This window comes from Elaeis guineensis, chromosome 14, assembly GCF_000442705.2.
Source record: "Elaeis guineensis isolate ETL-2024a chromosome 14, EG11, whole genome shotgun sequence".
NCBI lineage: Eukaryota > Viridiplantae > Streptophyta > Magnoliopsida > Arecales > Arecaceae > Elaeis > Elaeis guineensis.
The window spans coordinates 58,516,284-58,537,797 of record NC_026006.2 but is presented as its reverse complement, the minus strand read 5'-3'; the positions used below and the strand labels follow the sequence as shown (position 1 = coordinate 58,537,797).

General features: G+C 43.4%; 1 protein-coding gene across 1 annotated transcript; it reads left to right on the top strand.

The window, feature by feature from the left end:
- The first annotated feature begins 5,999 nt into the window (after positions 1-5,999).
- LOC140853814 (ethylene-responsive transcription factor ERF071-like) lies at positions 6,000-7,267 on the top strand. The gene is made up of 2 exons (XM_073248838.1): positions 6,000-6,320; positions 6,414-7,267. Exons 1-2 carry the CDS (start codon positions 6,164-6,166, stop codon positions 7,049-7,051), a joined length of 795 nt encoding a protein of 264 aa, XP_073104939.1. The 5' UTR covers positions 6,000-6,163; the 3' UTR covers positions 7,052-7,267.
- The last annotated feature ends 14,247 nt before the right edge of the window (positions 7,268-21,514 follow it).

Below are 21,514 nucleotides of genomic sequence, written 5' to 3'. Positions count from 1 at the left end.
CTCCGGGTACAAGGCATGGACGGCGTCCCGACCGTCCTCGAACCCGACCCGGTATGAGGCGAAGCCCGACTCGAGCATCTCCTCCCGATATTGGTCGGAAGCCCGGAAGTCTTTCACCGCCCGATCGGCCGACTCTTTCGCCGACCTTGCCTCGTCCTCCGCACGGGCGAGCGACTCCCTCGCCGACTCCGCCTCAACCTTCGCCATTTCGACGTCGATCTGGGCGATGGATAGTTCCTCTTCGGCTTCGGCGAGGTTCTCCAGGCTGACCCGAAGTTGCTCGCGTTCCCCTTGGAGTTCGGCGGTGGCGCCGTCCCGTTCGCGTCGAAGACGATGCACGGCCCGACCCTTATGTCTGGCCTCCTTCTTGGCCGACCGAAGTTCGGACCCAAGCCGGGAGACCTCGTCAACTAGCTTGGCCTCCCGGTCGGCCGATTGTTGAAGCGGCTGGTCGGCCAGCATCGCCCTCTCGGCTTCGACCGCCGCCGACCTCTCCTTGAAGGCTGCCCGGACGTTGCCGAACCTTCGGTACCCGGCCTCCAGTTCTGACATCGTGAAGATCAGCTGTCGATGGAAAAAGCTTCGTCAGGATCACATAGCACGGAAAATTTTCTAAGGGAAAGAGAAGATGATGCGAAGCTTACCTCCACCATGGTCGGGTAGAACCGCGACAGCATCTCGGTCACCTGCCGAGACCTCAGCGACTCTACGTCGGCTGGGAGGAGGATCCCCTGGCACAACCTCCTCGCAAGGTTGTGGTCGGCCAACGCCGATGCACCCTCGGGGTAATGTGCGTTGGGAGGCACTGAGCGGCTCCCCGATCTATCCTCCTCCGCGGGCTCCATCGGGGCTTTCCCCCGATCGGCTGCCCCGATCGACGGGACCGGCAGCGAGGGGACGCTTGAGTTCGACCCAGCGCCCCCCGTTGCGTCAACGGACGCCGTCGGACGATGTTCGGTTTCCCGAACGTCATCCGGCTCCACCCGCACCGGCGAAGCCGCCGATGTTCCCTCGGCTGCCTCCTCGGCCGGCCTCTCCTCAGTGCGGACCGTCAGAGCTGCGAGGGCTATTACGGGCTCCGACTGGTCGGTCGCCGACGCCTCGACGTCGGCGGAGCTGGAGCAGGTTTCTTCGGAGGGCGCGAAGGGCCGGCCCCCGATGCTGGCCTCTTCCTTGTGGCGAACCGCCGAATCTCGGCGTCTGTCGGCCGCATCCTTGGAGGTGTCCCTGCAATACCGACAAAAATGTTAAAGACCGGACCAAGAGCCGAATGAAAAGAAAGACCGGGGATCGGGCGATACCTATTCGGGGGACCAGACTCAAGCCGGCATCATAGAGAGCTTGTTCGGTAACAAGCTCCCTCTGCTTCGGGACCGACATGTCTTTCAGTCGGTGGAAGTCCTCCCGGTCGTCCGCCTCCACCCGGCTGTTGTCGTTGGCCTCGGTCCGGGGCACACCCCAGCGGGAAGGGAAGCCCCAAGGAGATGAGGAAGAAACAAAAAAGAATTGGTTCTTCCACCCATGAATGGATGATGGAAGATCGGTGATGAAGGCAAGACCCTTCCGGGGGTTGAAGAGCCACCACCCTCGGGCTTTAGGGTGGGGTCGGAGCACAAAGAATGCCCGGAAGAGTGAAACGCGAGGGTTGGTCGGCAAGAGCTGACACAACAACGCGAAGGAGATGATCAGACGGACAGAGTTCGGCGCCAGTTGCGCCGGACAGAGTCCGTAATAATCTAATAAATTCCGGACAAACTCCGGAATTGGAAGCCGAAGACCCGCGCGAAGGTCTTCGACATACAGCGCCAGATCGCCGGGCGGAGGGCTGTTAACCCGACCGCCGACCCCTGGAGCGGAGAGCCGAAACTGCTCCGGGATGCGATATTGCTCCCGAAGCCGATCGACATTCGGCCCCGAAAGCGAGGAGGCCTCATCTTCCGGAGCCGATCGAGAGTCGTCGGTCGGGTTCCCCGACCGAGCTCCCTGAGTCGTTTCCTGGTCATTGCACCAGAACCGAATGAAGAAGAAGAAGAAAGAGAAGAAGAGGAAGAAGAAGAAGATGGGACCACGAACCAGATGGATCCCTCCGGAAGCAAGAGAGCTCTGCCCGCGACGACTGAGAAATCGCCCGGACAAAGTTTCCCCAGCGAAATGGCAAATGTGGGTCATGGGTCCGGAAGGTCCTATATATATAGGGCCGACCGACGGCCGAGATGCTTCCGCGCCGACCGAAGACCCGCAGATGCATGACGCGTAGCGCCCGCCGGTTGGCGGAGGATTCGGCGCGCCCCGTCCCGGGACGGCCGCGCCGCCCACATTAAATGCGGGGGGCGCCGGCCAACTACCCTCGACACGCGGCACGCGGGGCGCGGCTTCGTATTTATGCGCCCGCACCGATTCGCGTTCCCGATGGGATGCCTGACAGCGGCCCACACTCCCGCGATCGGCGCCGAATATCCGGTCGTCTGACGCCGTATCGTCCGGCGCCCGATCGTCTGACACCGACGTAATGTCTGACGACGATAAGACGCGACGTCTGGCACCTGACGCCGACGTAACTTCTGACACCGACTAGACGTCCGGATCGCTCGGCATTTATGAGGCGTCTGACATCGGAGCAGCCGGCGGTACGGTCGGATCTACGCATGCGACAAATCCACTCCCAGTCGTCTGGGATTGCTGCCCGAATGAAAGCATTGGCCAGCTCTCCACCCGACTTAGGAGTGGAGGGGGGCAACTGTTGGGGGATACCCGCCGACCGACCGACTGGCGGCCCGACCGACCGACTTACGGCCCGACCGACTGGCGGCCCGACCGACTAACGGCCCGACCGACCGACTGACGGCCCGACCGACTGGCGGCCCGACCGACTAATGACCCGACCGACTGGCGGCCCGACCGACTAACGGCCCGACCGACCGACTGGCGGCCCGACCGACTCCGACTGGCCGACAGACCGACCGATCGTCGGTCGAGGCGACCGACTGACGGATGCCATCACCGGCTAATTATCGGCTCACGACAGACTGAGGATACGTCGGGCGCACCTTTCCCCGACCGACTGAACCCTGAGGTCCGATGGCCGACTCACGGAAGGCTCGCCGACCCACGGGGGGGGCCGACACCACTCAGCTGGCTACCGACTTTGGGTCGGTCGGCTCCTCCAACCGCCGTACAGCCGCCAGACCTTGTCAGCTCTGACACGGACATGCGGCGCGGTTACCTAGGGGCATTGTCCCGCCAAGGGCATTGTCAACCCTGGTGATTGGACAGCCACACGGCGACATGACATTTTCACGGCGACCCTGACAGTCCACAGTGAGTTGACAGTTCCTCACTTGTCCGCGCCATTAATGACGGCGCCATACCGTGCTCCACTATATAAACCGGGGAAGGCAACAGTGCAGGGGATCGATCCGCTCCGTCTCTCCCAAAAAATGCAGGCTCGCTCCTCTCTCTCTCTCACTCTCTCAGAGCTCTCTGTCTACATTTCACTGTTGCCCAGTCACCTCTCTGACTTGACAGTGCGGACTTCGTTTTGCAGGTGCATGCTCTCCGGTGATCGGACGACGAGGCGATTGGCCGCAACAACTCTCAATTTAGCGGGTCCATGTTAACATGGTGACATGATCTAAATGAAGTTTGACCCAATTTAAATTAAAGGAAGACCATCTAATTACAAATGTGTTGTCTTGTGGAACAATGTGTAACAAAAATATAATCTAAAAATAAAAATCAACTATGATGTTGATAAAGACAGAGTTCATCTTGCCCAGCCTCTCTTTCCTTGTAACCTACCCAAAGTATGGTCAACGTTTAGGAATGCACTCAAGATAGTACGCATAAGATCGAGTCCATTCAACTATTTGTACGAGAAATCCCCATTGCATGTGTACTAATGAGCTGACGTCCTGGTCTCTGTTCCTCATTTAATGTAGTTTCCTCATTATGGAAGTGGAAGCAACTTGTTCTCGAAGAAGGCAAATAAAAAATGAGGTTGTTGGAGAACCCTTGCATGCGACGTTTCAAAGTTTTTGAGGCAAATCCATTCCTATCATTATTGATAGCATGCTTATAGTAAAAAAATATATGATTATAAATCATGCATTTGAGATTTGATCTGTTGGTCCCAGTGGATCGGGTCAAATAGGATCCAACCCATACCCAATTTACCTTATATATTATTCTATTTTTGAAATTAAGATTTATGAATATGCTTCGATTTGAAGCCAGATAATATATCTCCACGGTGCTTTGTCTGACTTCTGCGTATCAGCAAGTGATGAATCCATGGATTAAACGTACCCTAACTATATAGTTATTTTCTCAAACATCATCGTAATATCATATTTTAGACATATATCGATGATTTTTTTCAAACTAAAATGATGATAGAATTGGATTGTCTTTTACAAAAGAATACTTAATTCTTTTGAATCGTGTCACACGTAGATCCAAAGATTTTAAGCTCTTTGAATCATGTCCATATAAATCGTAAAATAGTTATCACGGCATCTAAGGGTAGATTCATGCGAGAGTAGATGAATTTTTTCATGCAAAAGATACAACCATTGGCCAATGATGGGAGGGGACGCCGATAAGTAAAAGTCTCGTTGACTAAATATGCAAATATCAAACCTAAAGCTTACGAGGGTCGGATCTAAAGATAAAAAGTGGACCCGAAAATGGCCAACCCATTTGTTAGCGTTAGGTCAGCAGGCCGCTAGCGTTCCCATCCTAGAGATGTGGGTCAATAAGGTTAGTTAAAGTTGTGGTCCCTTTTTTCCACCAAGAAAAGTTCTTCTCTTTTTACCAAAGAGAGAAAAAATGTTATATATTTTGATTCTGGTGGCCACCCATGCAATTCCCGGAGGCCGTCTATTTTGTCCTTTTCTCATGTTAAATCCGCGGCCAAAAATACCATGTTCCCCACCCTCGGTCTCAAGGCTCCAAATTATTTTATAAGAGATGTGCTGCTTTCTCGCTCTGACCGCCCTGGATTAGCTGGATGACGTGTGTGGTGAACCTTAGAGCACGATAAGAGCAAGTTCAACCTGTACGTGGCTCTTCTTGAGAGCGGGGAGTGAATGGGTCCTGGTGTCCGTCAACAAAAGAAGACGCACGAAAATTTCGAATTTTACCGTCCGGTCTAATGGACAGCCGACTCAAAAGTCGTGCTTACAGCTTGGAGAAGGCTGTTGCCTCCTCATTAGAAGTGCCCAGCGAAATTGCCCATGCCATGTCTCATATTTGCAATATGCCCATCTATTTCCAAACATTAGCAATGCTGTATTAGAGCTACACAGGTTTATGCTGTATTACCACTTAATCCTAATTCTTTATTTACAAATGAATGCCCTGATAACCAGATTATAATACTTACTACCACAATGGGTTGGGTCCAATATCCATCAAACTTGTCGTACGTAATCAAGTTGTTAGATTTGTATAAACATATGTCAAATATAAATTACTTCTAATTCACACCATTAAAATTTTAAAGTATCGTATTTGCGCATCCTTATATGAATCTAATGGCCTGGCATTAATTAATACAATCAACTCCACTATGGTGGCATCACAAGTTCTCTACAATCTTAATGGAAGGTAATAAGAAGATCAAGCATCAATGTAGGCACCTATTAAGTACCATAGGCTAGTTTTAATTTTTAATTTTCTCTCTCTCTCTCTCTCTCTCTCTCTCTCTATATATATATATATATATATATATATATATATATATGCTCTCAGCTTCGCGCACCACTGAACGTTATAGTTATGACAAGAAACCAGGGTCGATTCTGGAGGAACCCCTTCTGGATAAACTAGATTTGCGGCTGCTCTGGGCCCCGCGCAACTCCCGAGCAGTGGACCAGCGCGCGACAACCGAATCCATCGTAAGAAACGCTGGAAGCCTTCCACCCAGAAGCTCCTCAAAAATAATACAAAAGAAGAATCACACGCTCTATATAAACCCCACTCGCCGACTCAAATCCCCGTCACCGCCATTCCTCCCTTCTTCTTAAACCCACAAAAAACCCCTCTTCTTCCCCTTCTTGCCGCCATCCTTTCCTGTGTTCCATTTCTTGTTCCAACTCCTCACCCATTCCACTTCTTTCCTGAACTAAAAAAGGAAAGCTCTCGTTGAAAGCTAGCAGCAGTCATGTGCGGAGGTGCCATCATCTCCGACTTCATCCCTCGTCGGGAAACCAGCAGCTCCAACCACCACCTCTGCGCCTCCAACCTCTGGCCTGATGCCGCCTCCTCTTTCTTCCCCAAGACTCCCGAGCCCGTCTCCCAGCCCCCTCCCCCGGAGAAAGGTACTCCTACTATTGCTCGTACTCGATTTCTTACTTGGTTCTTGTTCTTTCTTTTTGTATATAAAGAGTTTTGGTTCTTTTGTTACGCTACAGGGAAGAGGAAGAGGGAAAGGAAGAATCTTTATAGAGGTATCCGGCAGAGGCCGTGGGGGAAGTGGGCGGCCGAGATCCGGGACCCCATGAAGGGCGTCCGCGTTTGGCTCGGCACCTTCAACACCGCCGAGGAGGCCGCCCGCGCCTACGACCGCGAGGCCCGCCGCATCCGTGGCAAGAAGGCCAAGGTCAACTTCCCCAACGAAGACCCCCCTCCCGAGCCCCCTAAACCCCCATCGCAGCCCTATCACCCGCACTACTACCCACGCGGCCCCATCCCTTCTTTCCCTCCCTCCGTTCCTCACGGCCGTCCATTCGCTGCTCCGAAGATGGAAACGGTGGAATCGTTCCCTGCTCCTGCTGTTGCGAACGGTGGCGATGGCGGCGCCGCCGCCGGCGAGGTGAAGAGGCTGTCGGAGGAGCTGATGGCCTACGAGACGTACATGAACTTCTTCGAGATCCCGTACATGGAGGGTGGAGCGGTGGCGCAGCCGGCGGCGCCGGAGGAGGATGTGGCTGTGGCGGTGGCGGTGTCGGAGGCGGCTTCGATCCCATGCAATCAGCAAGCGGCAGTGCCTACGAGTGTGGGGATGCTGTGGGATTTCGATGACGTGCCGGCCACTTCCATTGCCCTTTGATTTCGTTGCCTTCTTTCACTGCCTCTCAAGTCCAACTGCTCTACTTGTGTATATTTAAATTTTGCTGCTGTTTGTTCTTTGGTACAACAAACCGAATGTTAGATCTTGTTCCATGTTATTTTGCTTGTGATCTGTTGTTGAATACTTTTAAATATTTGCTATGTATAATTTACTTTTCTGAAAATAAGGAACTCTGATCTAATTTGTTACACTGAATGAATGGATTAGTTCAGCTCATGCTCTGCTTCCCTGAAGTCTGTGATGTATGAGTTATTATCACCATACAACCAGATCGGACCGCATTTGTTTGGGTAAAACTAGTCATCAGCTTCAGGAGTCGTATTGGACATAAGACTGGAGCTTGATATGTGCTCTTTCTTTTTTTATATTTGTTTGATTTCTTTTTTTTTTTTTTTTAAATAAAGGGTAAGGAGGGAAGATGGTTTTTACTCCCTCTCCAAGTGAAGAGAAGTAATGCTTTTAAAACGTTTAGAAAAGTACTTCGTTTGTTTCATAAGATGGTTCCTCGGGTTGAAGTAATTCTGGTACCCAGGGCAGGGATTAGAAGGCAGGAAGTTGCGAATAAAGGGGAGGAAGTGATAGCTGCTTCCATGAACGGATTCATTCATGCGAAGGTGAAGGTGGAAAGAGTTCATTTTAAGATGAAGCAGAATTCCACAAACCTTTTTGGTGAAACAGGGTTACTCCTCCCTGTGGTCAAAATTTTCCGGATAGTAGTTGCCGTAGCCTCCGTATGTATGTTCTTAGTTGCAATATGCGCGATAACAACGGTGACATTTACTTTGGATGGTTCATTAGGGTTTTGCTGTTTTTGGATTTTGTTATGAATTATTTGGACTTCTTCCCCACCTTTCCAACGAGTGGGAGGAAGCTATCAGGATAAACTCATCAATCCCTTGACCAAATCAACGGACTAATTGGATCTTATTAAATCAGATCAAAAGATTGGTCCCTGGTGCTGTCATCTCAAATGGTGCTTTATTTTGTGGGAATCCTAGTTCGGCAAAGAAAAAAAAATCTCACATATGATGGAGAAATTGCTCAGAAATGTCCCGAGTGACTAATTTTCCTCCTAGAGTACGGAGGCTTGGGAGGACAATGTGGTCATAAGCTGTCTCTAGATAACATCACTGCATGGGTTATTCACCCATCTTATGATATTCCAGTCGTGTGTATCTGGTGCTGCCACCAAAATTGTAGATGGAAAGAGTAAAAAGAACCTAAGAATAACATACGTTAACTTGCTCCTCACATCAAAGGATAGCACCACCCTGACGCATGGAATAGATGTGCAAGTATGGCTGGGAGTGGGACTCATCTTGTTCTTTTCTTGCTTTGAGACAGACCGGTGATTTCTTTTCTTGTTCCCTATGATAAAGATGGAAGAATGTTTCCTGAATGGTGTTTTCTGACTTGACTCGACTGTGAGTTGATTATGATGTGAAGCCTGAGGCTGAGATGATGAAGGTAGATGTGGCTCCTAGAGACAGCTAACTCTTTCACATAAGAACAACTCCCATCTCCTACCCAATAACCAAAAGAGGGAGAAAAAAAACCTTATTGGAGCCTAGATTGTACAGACCTAAATATTGCGCGATACATGGTGTATAAGTTCACAAATGTCAATAAACAATGGAACTTGGAAATCATTTTTGATAAAGAGAAGTGATAAAAAGGAGGGAGACACACCTGAAATACAATTATTTAGTTCTAGATTTTTAGGAAGTTTTGCTTCTGGGCTCGAAAAATAGAATGAATCGACTTGAGCGAAATAGGGCTGAAGTAATCTTTGCGATCTGATGAAGACTCTTTCAATCTACAAAATCAGTCAAGAAACCGGATGGGTATCCTCCAATTTTTGATCCTCCGATGCTTAAGTCAATTCGAACCTTGAGAACAGAGGTGCAAAAGAGTGGAAGAGCAAGAAAAATTGAACAGAATTAGAGAAAAACTCAGTAAGAGCTAAAAGTCTAGCTTGACTTCCTGTTGATAGAATTCTCCTAGTTTCTGAGAGCTGGACTTACTGATAGAGGATCCCTGACCCTCTATTTATAGAGGAGATGATGAGACCGTTCCAGAGTTTGTTAGACCGTTAAGAGAGTCTGTTAGGCAGTTAAAGAGATACCTGTAAATAAGCTGGCGTATAGCTATACATATGAGCTGGATATGAGATCGTGGCCAGCTGTGGCTTGGTTGAGAAAATCGCTGTGGACGTTTGCAGAATAGCCAGGTTAATAGTCAAGTCCGTCATAAAAATAGCTCACCTCAGTAGAAAATCGGGATGAAATAAGGATGCTATAACATTCCAGGATAAAAAAGGGCTCAAGTCGGTATATACCTGACTTGAACATTCCTGCCAGCAAAGGTCCGGAGAATATAAGGGCATCTTTTATTAAGCTTGATAAAATACCGATCTGAATCCACTTTATAGGTGAATTGGTATGCTGATATCTGGCACTTTAGAATTTGATCTCGTATGATGATGCCACGTGTCTTGAGGCCAGTTTAATGCATCAACACTTTGCTCCCAACTTTCTATATCCGAGATGATAATTTTCTGATCAGACTAGGAAGTAAAAATATCTTCATAGAGTTTTCATCAATTTGGAAAGTATTCATCATAAAAGTTGAATTTCACTAGCTGGAATGTCTTATTTCCAAATTAACATTTTCTGGTTTGAATATTTACCGTTCAGAAGATCTCTCCGTGTTTGCCTTATTTTGATCGTTGACTGACCAAGTGATCTTATCTCTGATCTTAAATTTTTTATTCAATTTTCATCGATCAGTAGATCTTATCTCCGTATTTAAATTTTGATCCGATTTTTTATCGACTAGGAGATCTTATCTCTATACTTGAATTTTTGATCTGATTTTTACCGACTAGGAGATCTTATCCCCGTATTTGACTTTTAGATTGATTTTTTACCGACTAGAAGATCTTATCTCTATGTTTAAATTTTTGATCCGATTTTCACCGGTCAAAAGATCTTATCCCCGCATTTGACTTTTAGATCAATTTTTTGTCGACTAGGAGATCTTATCTCTGTATTTTATCTCAAAATTTTTCGGACTGATGTTGCTGTCGTCTGGAGTAAATACGTCGCACCTCGAGAGTACAAAAATTAATTGTTTGGTTGAAAACGAAGGCACTTGACCTTTTAGAAAATAATCTGCCATATCTTTCCTCATCATTGCTTGGACGAGTGATTTGAAAATATCAAATAAGAGCGCGGCAAATGTCAATGCCCGATTGGCTTGTCAGCTTGGGTATGGATCGGTCCGATGTGACAGGATCTGAAAGGAGGTACGCCTAACCGCCATCTGATCGAGTATTAGATTGACGCCAAGTGGCACAAATCGGCAAGGGAACCAATTAATCTTGACCGTCGGTCCGCCTATAAAGGTTTTTTATCTCTCAATCACTGTTCATTTTTCCCGTTGTCTTGTGGAGGTACTGTTGAAATATTTTCAGAAGCTTCTCGATGTTGAACGATCACCAGAGACCGTGAGGAGCCTCATCGGAGTGAGAGAGGAGGAGTCCATTTCATCTCTTGGAGAATTTCATCAATCTCTTTTAGGTACTAGTCCTCCCTCGCTCACTCTTTTTCAACCGTAGGGTAGCCTCCTTCTTTTGAGTCTTCTTATTTTTTCTTTGTATTTTTTTTTCGAGAAACATATCCCACAGAACTAAGAAAGGGAAGGAGATCCTAGATGAGCCACAGATTAGGTCGACCCAGCCTTTATTGGCCATAGAGCTAGGAAACGCATCTCAAGACCTTGAGACCGACATGTTAGGCGAGGAAAGTTTAAATCACATCATAGAATCTTCCATGCGTAGTCTCATGGACTACCTTGGTCTAAAGACAGAAGGATCTATCTTGACCGAGGAGAACCTCATAGCACTTAGAGATAAATATGACATACCCACTAAATACGAAATATTAGTACCGGATCGGGAAGGTCCAGGCATTCTACTCTAGCTGGCTGGCCTCTCACTGTCTTAGCTCTGAAAACTATTCTACTAAAAGGCCTACAGCTGAAAGGAACTACCGATAACTTAACTACTAAAACTTCTTTGTGTAACACACCGTAACAGGTCCTCCTTCGACATTCCTGCTGCCTTCACTCAACCAATCTTAATCTTCAAAAATCTACTAAACCATTAGGTACATTAGAAATTGATGGCTTTACTTTAGATGTATTCTAACTATCTTCCCTTAGAAAACTTATCCAACAGGCTTGATTTGTCTGAACCTCTTAAGGGCAGTGTAGCCTTCTATGATGAATCTCTTCGATCTGGCCTACGATTTTCTTTGCATCTTTTTTTTGTAATGTCTTTGATTTCTATAGAATCCACCCCACTCAAATAACTCCAAATGCTATTAGAATGATCATAGTGTTCATCATCATGTGCGATTTCCTTCATACAGACTTTAAGATCTTCTTATTTAGATCTCTAGTCCTCTTAAAAAGACATCTGAGTGAGAAGAGCTGATGGTACTTCTCACCTCAGAAGGGTTGTAAATTTGGACCCAACCTACCTTCTTTCATTCATGGCTAGAAAGGCCATTTTTTCTTGGTCCGGACTCCCATCCCATGGAATTTTAGGACTTCATGGGGGTGTCCGAACATCAAACATAATTCTTATGATGAAATTCTCTTCAGAGATGAGGTGGCTCACTCAATCCGAATCACCACCAGAATATCCAAGCTTTCCAATTTGATAAACGATCAGACGTTTATGATGCTAAAATCAGTCTGTATTCTCCTCAGGATAAGATCAAACTGTTTTTATTTTTATTTTTTCTTTTGTCTTCAACATTCTAAAATATATATCTAATGCAGAAATAAGATTCAACCCAACAAAGGTGGAGGAGAGGAAGAGGAAGGATCAACCGAAATCGTCCGCTACTGCTCTCGTGCCAAAATGAGTTAAAAGTTCAAACCATCTTTCTACCTCGGTGTTGTCTCGATCATCCTCAACAACTCCTTCCCCGATCACCTTGGAGAGAAGTGAAGCTTTTCGGAGACCGCAGAACCCTCTCCGGGCATTATCATTGGAGCCGCCTCGCCAACCTGCCATAGTGAGGATCAAGAACAATAGCGCTCGGCCTGTACCACCCTCCAAAGAGTCCAAGCAAAAATCGTCCACATTTTTTAGGGCACCGTCAAGTTCGATCGAAGGAGATGCCGTCACAAGGATGTCACTCCTAGAGCGATCTCGATTAGGCCGAGATCTCCTCGAATCCGTCATACCGATCGTAGAGGCATGTCGGAAGAATAAATCCGAGGAGATCGCCAACCATGGGTTTGAACATCTCATGCATGTAAGTACTTCTTTCTTTTTTTTCTAACTTTGGTGTATGATCGATCTGAATTTTTTGTCCTATAGGTTGCTGTAGATTTTAAAGTCATGTATGAGAACATGGCCTATCTGCTGAAAAATAAAGAGGCCATGGACGTCAATTTAATCATTTTTCAAGTGGAGAAGAAGGAGTCCAAACTTGCCATCGGACTCAAACACCAACTCGAAGAAAAGCTGAAGGCTTTGAAGGAAAAGAACTAGAACTTGTTGGACCTTCAGCAAAAAATAAACGAGCAGGAGAAGAAGATCTTTGACCTGCACACTGTTGCTGAAAAAAATAAAGAACTGCAGTCGAGGCTTAAAGAGGCGAAAAAAATCAATGAAGCCCATGAGAAGGCCATTGAGGCTTTGAAGAGACAAATAAAAAAGGAACAGGATAAGGCGGCAAAGGCAGTGAAACTGTACAAGGCTTCCGAGGAGTTCAAGGTGAAGTGTCCGAGAGCTCCGAGGGTGCGTATGACTACGACTTCAGCCAATGCCGTAATTTGATCAAGAAGCTATATCCCAAGGTGGACATCACCAATGTCATTCAAAAGGTGGCCATCGAGATGGGCATGAAGAGGGATCTTGAATCATCCCCCAAAGCGACAAAGAGGTCAGTAAAGGAATTGGGTCGGCCAACAACCGAGGTAAATGCAACAGAAGCCATCACTGTGAAGCCCAAATCTGTGGTACCCTCGACAAAGACTGAAGACCTCGAGGTCGGTAGGAAATCAGATCCTGCCCTAGCTACAGAACCTGCCATTGCTGACACTTCTCGAGATATACCGACCTGATACAAGTCTTTTTGTTCCTCCTTTTTTGAAATATGTAAATCCGATATGGGTTCTTATCTTTATAATTTCTTTAAATATCAATACATAGAATATTTTTTCAAGCATATCTGAGTCATATAATCTAACAAACCTTATCGCTCACCAAGATGAAATAATCATATATATCTTTATAACTCGACAGAATCGAAAACTAATTAACTAATTCAACAGAATTGAAAACAGACTAGATATACCTTCATTTGCATGACCGCAGATGGATCAAGCCTTAAAATTCGATCCGAAAGTTGGAGTTTTCAAGAGAACCCAAAGATAATCTTGCTCTAGATATCAGTGTAACCTTGGTAAGAAATCGATATAAAACTCCTCTGATTTTGTATCTGGCATAAGTCATTGATCGATGGGGGAATAAAGTCCTCTTGAGACTTTTTCGCACCAAGATTTGGAGGAACATGGAGAAATACATATGCCTTTAGGGTCCTTACCGGACTAGAATCCGGATTGACGTATCGTGCCCTACGGGATTTTACCAGATTAGAATCTAGATTAAGACATCCTATCCTATGGGGCTCTATCGGATTGAAATCTGGATTAACATATCGTGTCCTATGAGGCTTTACCGGATTGAAATCTAGATTAAGATATTGTGCCCTATGGGGCTCTATTGGATTGGAATTTGGATTAATGTATCATGCCCTACGAAATTTTATTGGATTGAAATTCGGATTAAAATATGGCGCCCTATGGGGCTCTATCAGATTGAAATCTAGATTAAGACATCGTGCTCTATAGGACATTATCGGACTGAAATTTGGATTAAAATATGGTGCCCTATGGAGCTTTATCAGACTAAAATCCAGATTAACATATCGTGCCCTATGGAACTTTATCGGATTGAAATCTGAATTAAGATATTATGCCCTATGGGGCTTTACCGAACTAGAATCCAGATTAAGACGTCATGCCCTACGGGGCTTTACCGGATTGAGAACCGAATTTAGATACATGAGAGGACATGATGTTCAAGAAAGAGTTCATTAAAGAATTTTCATTAATAATATTTTTTAAAATTTTTATAATTTCAAATGCGGAGAATAGCAGACCTATCTAAATTCTCAATTCTATAAGTCTCTAGGTGAATTACATCAGTGACTCGATAAGGCCCTTCCCAATTAGGAGCCAATTTACCTTTCTTAGTAGGCTTTGAAACTTCAGCTTGTCTTAGAATGAGGTCTTCTTTTTGAAATGACTTCGACTTCACCCAGGCATTATAATACTTAATGATTCTTTGCTTATAGATCGCCATTCTGACATGGGCTTGTTCCCTTACCTCATCAAGAAAATCTAGGTCGATCCTTAACCGGTCAGAGTTGGTTATCTCATGAAAATTTCTGACTCTGTCAGACAATAAACCAATCTCCACTAAAATCATAGCTTCAGTCCCATAAGTGAGCCTGAAAAAAATTTTTCTTATCGAAATCCGATGTGTGGTTCGATATGCCCACAGCATACTCTGCAGCTCTTCAGCCTACAAACCTTTAGCATCAGTGAGTCTTATCTTCAAACCATAAAAAATAGTTCTATTGGTTACTTCAACCTCACCATTTGATTGTGGATACCCAACAGAAGTGAGTCGATGATCAATATGAAACTTGAAACAGAATTTTTTGAACTTGGAGTTATCGAATTGCTGACTATTATCGGTGATAACAATCCAAGGTAGACCAAACTAGCAGATTATGGATTTTCAGACAAAATCTTGCATCTTTTTCCCAATGACTTGGCTAATGGTTCCGCTTCTACCCATTTTGTGAAATAATCGATAACCACTACCAAAAATTTTCTCTGACCTGCTGCCACTAGGAAAGGCCTCAGTATATCTATTCTCCAAATTGCAAAAGGGCAAGAGATGGTAATAGAAATAAGTTCAACAGTAGATTGATATTGGATATTAGCATACCTTTAATATTGATCACATTTATTAACAAGATCAGTTGTATCTTTTTGAATAGTTGGCCAGTAATAACCTTATCAGATTATTTTATAAGCAAGTGATCTGCCCTCCAGATGATTTTCATATTAACCTTCATGCACCTCTCGAAATGCGTAGTCAGCTTCACATGGCGTTAAGCATCGAAGCAGAGAAAGAGAATAAGACTTTTTATATAAATAACTTTCTTAGAGAACATACCACGGTGCTTATCTTTTAATGCTTCTGGCCTTGGTCGGATCATTGGGCAAGATATCTTTAGATATGTAATTCACAAGAGGATCAATCCAACTCGGCTCATGACCGACCTGAAATATGGATAATACTTCAATAATGGGTCTATCCAACTATTCAATCAATACTTTTTAATTTATTTCAAAAAAATCAGAAGTGGTGAGATGCGATGAGCGTCAATCCGGATGTTTTCTGATCTAGAGATTTAGAGCACTTTAAGTTTCTCAAAATTTTCGGATAGCTTTCTGACATTCTGTAGATAACGGACCATTGTGGAGTCATTAGCTTCAAACTAACTTCAGATTTAGCCGACTACAAAGCTGTGAATCTGTGAAAATTTTTAATTTTCTAACCTCGAGCTTTTTTGCTATTTTGAGATCTGCCATTAGGGCTTCGTATTCAGCGTCATTATTAGAAATATTAAACTTGAACCTCAGGACCTACTCAGTTATGAACCCTTCAGGGCTAGCCAGAATCAAACCGATGTCACTTTTCTGAGAATTTAAAGCTCTATCTATGTGAAGAATCTAGAATAAATTATCACTTTTAGGGCTTGTTGGGATCAACCCATCATCTGGGATAGTACATTCTACGATAAAATTAGCTAATACCTGGCCTTTAACTATAGTTCGAGGTCGGTATTAGATGTCAAATTTACTGAGTTCAATGGCCCATTTGATGATCCAGTCTAAGGTATCAATTCTTTATAGAATCGATCTGAGTAGCTAATCCGTCAATACTGCCACAGTATGAGCTTAGAAATAAGATCTGAGTCTCCAGGCCGTCATGATCAAAGCATATATCATTTTTTCAGTCTTTTTATATCGGATCTTTACATCCCGTAACAATTTACTGGTATAGTAGATAGGTCTCTGAATTCTTCTTTCTTTCCAGATAAGAATCGAGCTAACTACAAAAGGTGAGATAGAGATATACATGCACAGTTCTTCGCCTTCGATCGGCTTAGAAAGAAAAAATGAAGAATCAAAATACTTCTTCAGATCTTCAAAAGCAGTCTGACATTCTTCTGTCCAACTGAAATTTTTAATATTTCTCAATACTTTAAAGAATAAAAGGCATCTTTCTGCTGATCTAAAAATAAATCAACTGAGGGCTGTCACTCGCCCAATGAGCTGTTGGATTTCTTTAATAGAAATTGGATGTTTTATTTTCAATAGAGCTCTAATCTTTTTGAGGTTAGCTTTTATTCCTCTTTGATTAATAAGATAGTCGAGAAACTTACCTGAGCCAACTCCAAAAGCATATTTGTCAGGATTCAGTTTCATCTGGTGCCTTCTAAGTTCTCTAAATGCTTCCTACAGATCGATAATATATCGATCCTCCTCGATACTTTTTACTATCATGTCATCAATATAGATCTCCATGTTTCGATCAATTTGTTGTTTGAAAATCTTATTGATGAGGTACTAGAATGTAACACCTATATTTTTAAGATCAAAAGGCATCATTTTACAATAATACAAATCTCTTTCGATGGTGAAGATAGTATTTTCTTTATCTTCTGGGGCCATTTGGATTTGATTATAATCGAAAAAAGTATCCATAAAGCTGAGGAGTTTGTGATCAGAAGTAGCATCTACAAATTGATCAATTTTTGACAAAAATAAATTATCCTTCGGATAAGCTTTGTTGAGATCTTTGTAGTCAATGTATATCCTTCATTTACCATTGACTTTCTTGACTATAACAACATTGGCTATCCACTTTGGTAATGAGCTTCCCTGATGAATCTAGCTTTTAAAAGCTTATTAACTTCTTCATCAATGGCTTTTTGCCTTTCTAGGATGAAACTTCTTTTCTTCTGCTGAACCGGCTTGAAGTTTGGATCTACATTTAGTTTATAAATAATCACCTCAACTGGGATGTTAGGTATATCAGAAGTCGACCAAGCAAAGACGTCAATATTAGCTCGTAGAAACTTAATTAGTCTCTCTCTTAAGCCAGGTTTAAGATTCACATCGATTTGGATCTTTTTTCGGATCATCTCCCAAGGGAATGGCTTCAAACTTTTCCATCGATTCACCTTGAATTTTTTCGATCTCATCTAATGTATCTGGTACATCTACTGGTATAGTCTTCATCTTTTGGCTCATTTTAGAAGAAATCATGAAATATTGCTGGGCTGCTATTTGGTCTCCATGCATTTCACCAACTCCTTCCTTAGTCGAAAAACGTATCAACAGATGATAAGGGGAGACAATGGCCTTGAGAGCATTAAGACCAGATCGACCGAGGATGGCATTATAAGCAGAGGAGACTCGAACTATTAGAAAAGTGAGCTTTACTATTGACTGCCTTAGTTCTTGTCCTACTGTAACTGATCGAGTAATTTCTCCTTCAGCTGCCATCAGATTTTCTGAGAATCCGATAAGGGGAGTATCGATCCGCCTAAGCTGTCCAGCCAGATTTATTTTAGAGAAAGTATTGTAAAACAATACATCTACAGAACTTTCATTATCAACAAAAACTCTTTTTACATCATATTTTGCTATCATCATAAAGATGACAACCACATCATTATGAGAGGTTTAAATCTCCTTTACATTATTTTCAAAAAAAGAAATAATATCTTCTGTTCTCTGCCTCTTGGAGGATGGGTCATCAGTGTCAGACGAGACGTTGGATATTATATTAATAACACTGATAGTTGGTTAGTTATGATCATCAGAATTTCTTTCTGTCGAAGGTCTATATTCTTCAGATTTAGTCAGTCTAGCATATTTACCGAGGTAACCCTGACGTATCAGTGTTTCTATCTCACCTCACAACTGTCTGTATTTCTCGATGTCGTGGCTATGATCTCCATGAAAGCAGTAATACTTCCATTTGTTTCTTTTCTCTGATGGGGTCCTCAAAGGATTAGGCCTTCGAAGATATCTTTCTTCAATTTTCATCAGAATTTGAGTTTGGGGAGCAGATGGAGAGGTATATGAATTAAAACGTCGAGGTGGGCTCCTTGACCTCGAATTTTTCTGGAGTTGATTTGAATTTTCAGCCTGATCATCACTCTCCTTTGGCCATTTTTTTTCATTCTTATCCTTCTTCGCCTGCCTTAAAAGAGCCTTTTCCTCCTCGGCCTGGACATATTTATGTACCCGATCGAGAATATTATCATAATTATTCGAAAAGTTTTTGTTCAGAAAAAAATTAGACGATTGCTTCGGAGTCTCCTTTTCAAAGCAGATATAGCAACTGATTCATTAAAATTTTTCATCTCTAGGATGGTTGTATTGAAACGAGCCACGTACTTCTGGAGATCTTCTCCTTTCTGCTGTTGAACAGAGAAGATACCGTCCACATGCCTTAAATGAGGTCTATTAGTGCCAAAATAAGTGACAAATAACTTTTCAAGCTGCTTAAAAGAAGAGATGGACCCCTGTGGGAGTCCAGAAAATCAAATCCTCACTACTTTCTTAAGGGTTGCAGAAAAAGCAATGCATAATAAGGCATCAGAAGCCCCTGGTAAAGCCATGAGGGCCCTGTAGCCCACAATATGTTCATTGGATCAGCAGAGCCATCAAAAGACTCAATGGCGAACATCTTGAACCAGTTCGAAACAGGTTCACTCAAGATTTCATAAGAGAAATGAGATTGAAGATTGAAATTATCTTTATTTTGTGATCGATCACCTTTCTGGAGCTCCATCATACACCTTTCAAGATCTAGGACCTTGTGCTCCAGGTCGTCCCCTTTTTGAACTTTCAGAGTGCTGGAGGCAAATTCACTATCAGCCTCATCAATGTGGTATTCGTCTTGATGAGCTGGTTGAGGGCTATGTTGAGATAAGACATATGGAGGAGGAGCTTCTTTCGATGGCTACTCCTCCCTCTTTTGAAGCTATTGAGCAGCTGCCATCAGGGCTTGGACTTACTGGATAAGAAAGCTGAATTGCTGAGGATCAACAGTAATTGACTGTTATGGTAGCGCCTCTAGTACTCCTTCTAGAGCAAAGGGAGAAGGATGCTGAGCTCTTACTTTGACCATTTTTCTCATAAAAAAAAAATCATAGGTCCTCCTTCTAATACCAATCTATTACTTCAGGACTCAAAATTTGGAGTCAAGTGAATCGACTTGAGCAAGATAGGGCTGGAGTAATCTTTGCGATCTGACGAAAACTCCTTCAATCTGCAAAATCAGTCAAGAAATCAGATGGGGATCCTCCAATTTTTGACCCTCCGATGCTTAAGTCAGTCCGAGCCTTGAGAATAGAGGTGGAAAAGAGTGAAAGAGCAAGAGAAATTGAACAGAACTAGAGGAGAACTCAGTAAGAGTCAAGAGTCTAGCTTGACTCCCTACTGATAGAGTTTTTCTTAATTTTCGAGAGCTGGACTTATCGATGGAGGATTTCTAACCTTCTATTCATAGAGGGGATGATGAGGTCGTTCCAGAGTTTATTAGACCGTTAAGAGAGTCTGTTAGACGGTTAGAGAGCCACCTGTAAGTGAGCTGGCGTACAGCTGTGCATATTAGCTGGACATGAGATTGTGGCCAGTTGTAGCTTGGTTGAGAAAATCTCTGTGGGCATTTGCAGAATAGCCAAGTTAATAGTCAAGTCCGTCATAAACATAGCTCACCTCGGTAAAGACCGAGATAAAATAAGGATGCTGTAATATTTCAGGATAAAAAAGGGTTCAGATCGATATATACCCGACTCGAACATTTCTACCAGCAGAGGTTCGAAGAAAATAAAGACATCTTTTATTAAGCTCGATAAAATACCAATCTGAATCTATTTTACAGATGAATTGGTATACTAATATCTGGCGCTTTAGAATTTGATCTCGTATGATGATGTCACGTATCTCGAGATCGATTTAATGCATCAAAAGGAACCATAAAAAAAAGATTTAAAATATGTGGCCATTGAAAAATTGGCCAATCAAGATGCTGAGATAGTTGGGCTACTAGGGTGCTTGGATGGTCGGTTGTTCAGCCAACGAAGGTCAGTCGAAAATCATGATTAATCTCAAGAACGATGGTTTAGGGGTTGTTATGGTCGTATAGTGATGGCTTCAATGTCAGTCGCTCCCAAGATGATATTATATGGCAAAAGTTTTGCTCAAATTTTGACTTCACTCCGATGTCAAATTTAATTTGAAATTGCAAAGATAAGGAAGTTTTCTTGCCGGTTAGTGTGCAGTAAGGAACCCTTAATATTGAAGCCAAACAAATTTTTAGAGAACAATGAACATATTATGAGAGTGGCAAAGTGGCAGTGCAAAAATATAAAAGAGATTAAAAACACTTACCTGGAGCATCCTCTTAGAGTTGCTTATATAAATGAGGGTCGGAGCATGCCGCCAAGAAAATCGAATATGCAAATCAATCATTTTTTTTATAGCCGATTGCGCATCTCAAAAATCATACATGGGTTTTTAGCCTGCGCATCTTGCTCGTTCGTCATGCGATTAAAGAAACCATTCACAATCGTAAATGATTTGCCGGCAATTGAGAAAAGAGTTTGAAATTTGAGGGACTTTGCATGCCTCTGAGTTTGGTTATGTGGCGGGTTTTGACTGGTTGATTGGAGGCTTAGCCCAGTTGATCAAGAGTTTAAGAATCTCTAAATTATGTTACATAAATAAAAAGAAAGGATAAATATTAAGATACTATTTTCTGAACCGATGAATTTTACTGTGTGTGTATATATATATATCAAGCATGTGAGTACGCTATGCCTGCAGCACTACGATAGTATCTAATATTTGAAAAAAAATAAAATATTATTTTAATTAATTATTTAAAAAAATAAATTTTTTATAAAAAATAATTTGAATAAAAATAATTAGCTTTCATTGCAAATATCCATTATATGAAGGCAAGAAGAGACATCTAACCATATGTTGTTTTATATGTACCAAAAATAAAAAAAATTATTCTACTTAGTCTATATCACGGCCACATAGTGCATGCCGTATTGCATATAATTTCTTCTGAAGCGTCGAGGTGTGGGTTGGAGCTTAGTGAGAGTTTTGCCAAGCTGGATCCTCTAGCTTGTTGTACTTTGCATGCCTCCATATGCCGAAATACAAAAAGTCCTCTCCATCTAGGCATGA

What these genes read in the sequence shown, in the direction of transcription:
- LOC140853814 (XM_073248838.1), top strand. Translation starts at nt 6,164, where the DNA reads ATGTGCGGAGGTGCCATCATCTCCGACTTCATCCCTCGTCGGGAAACC. An exon ending in GCCCCCTCCCCCGGAGAAAG is followed by an intron (nt 6,321 to 6,413) that starts GTACTCCTACTA and finishes GTTACGCTACAG; the next exon opens with GGAAGAGGAAGAGGGAAAGG.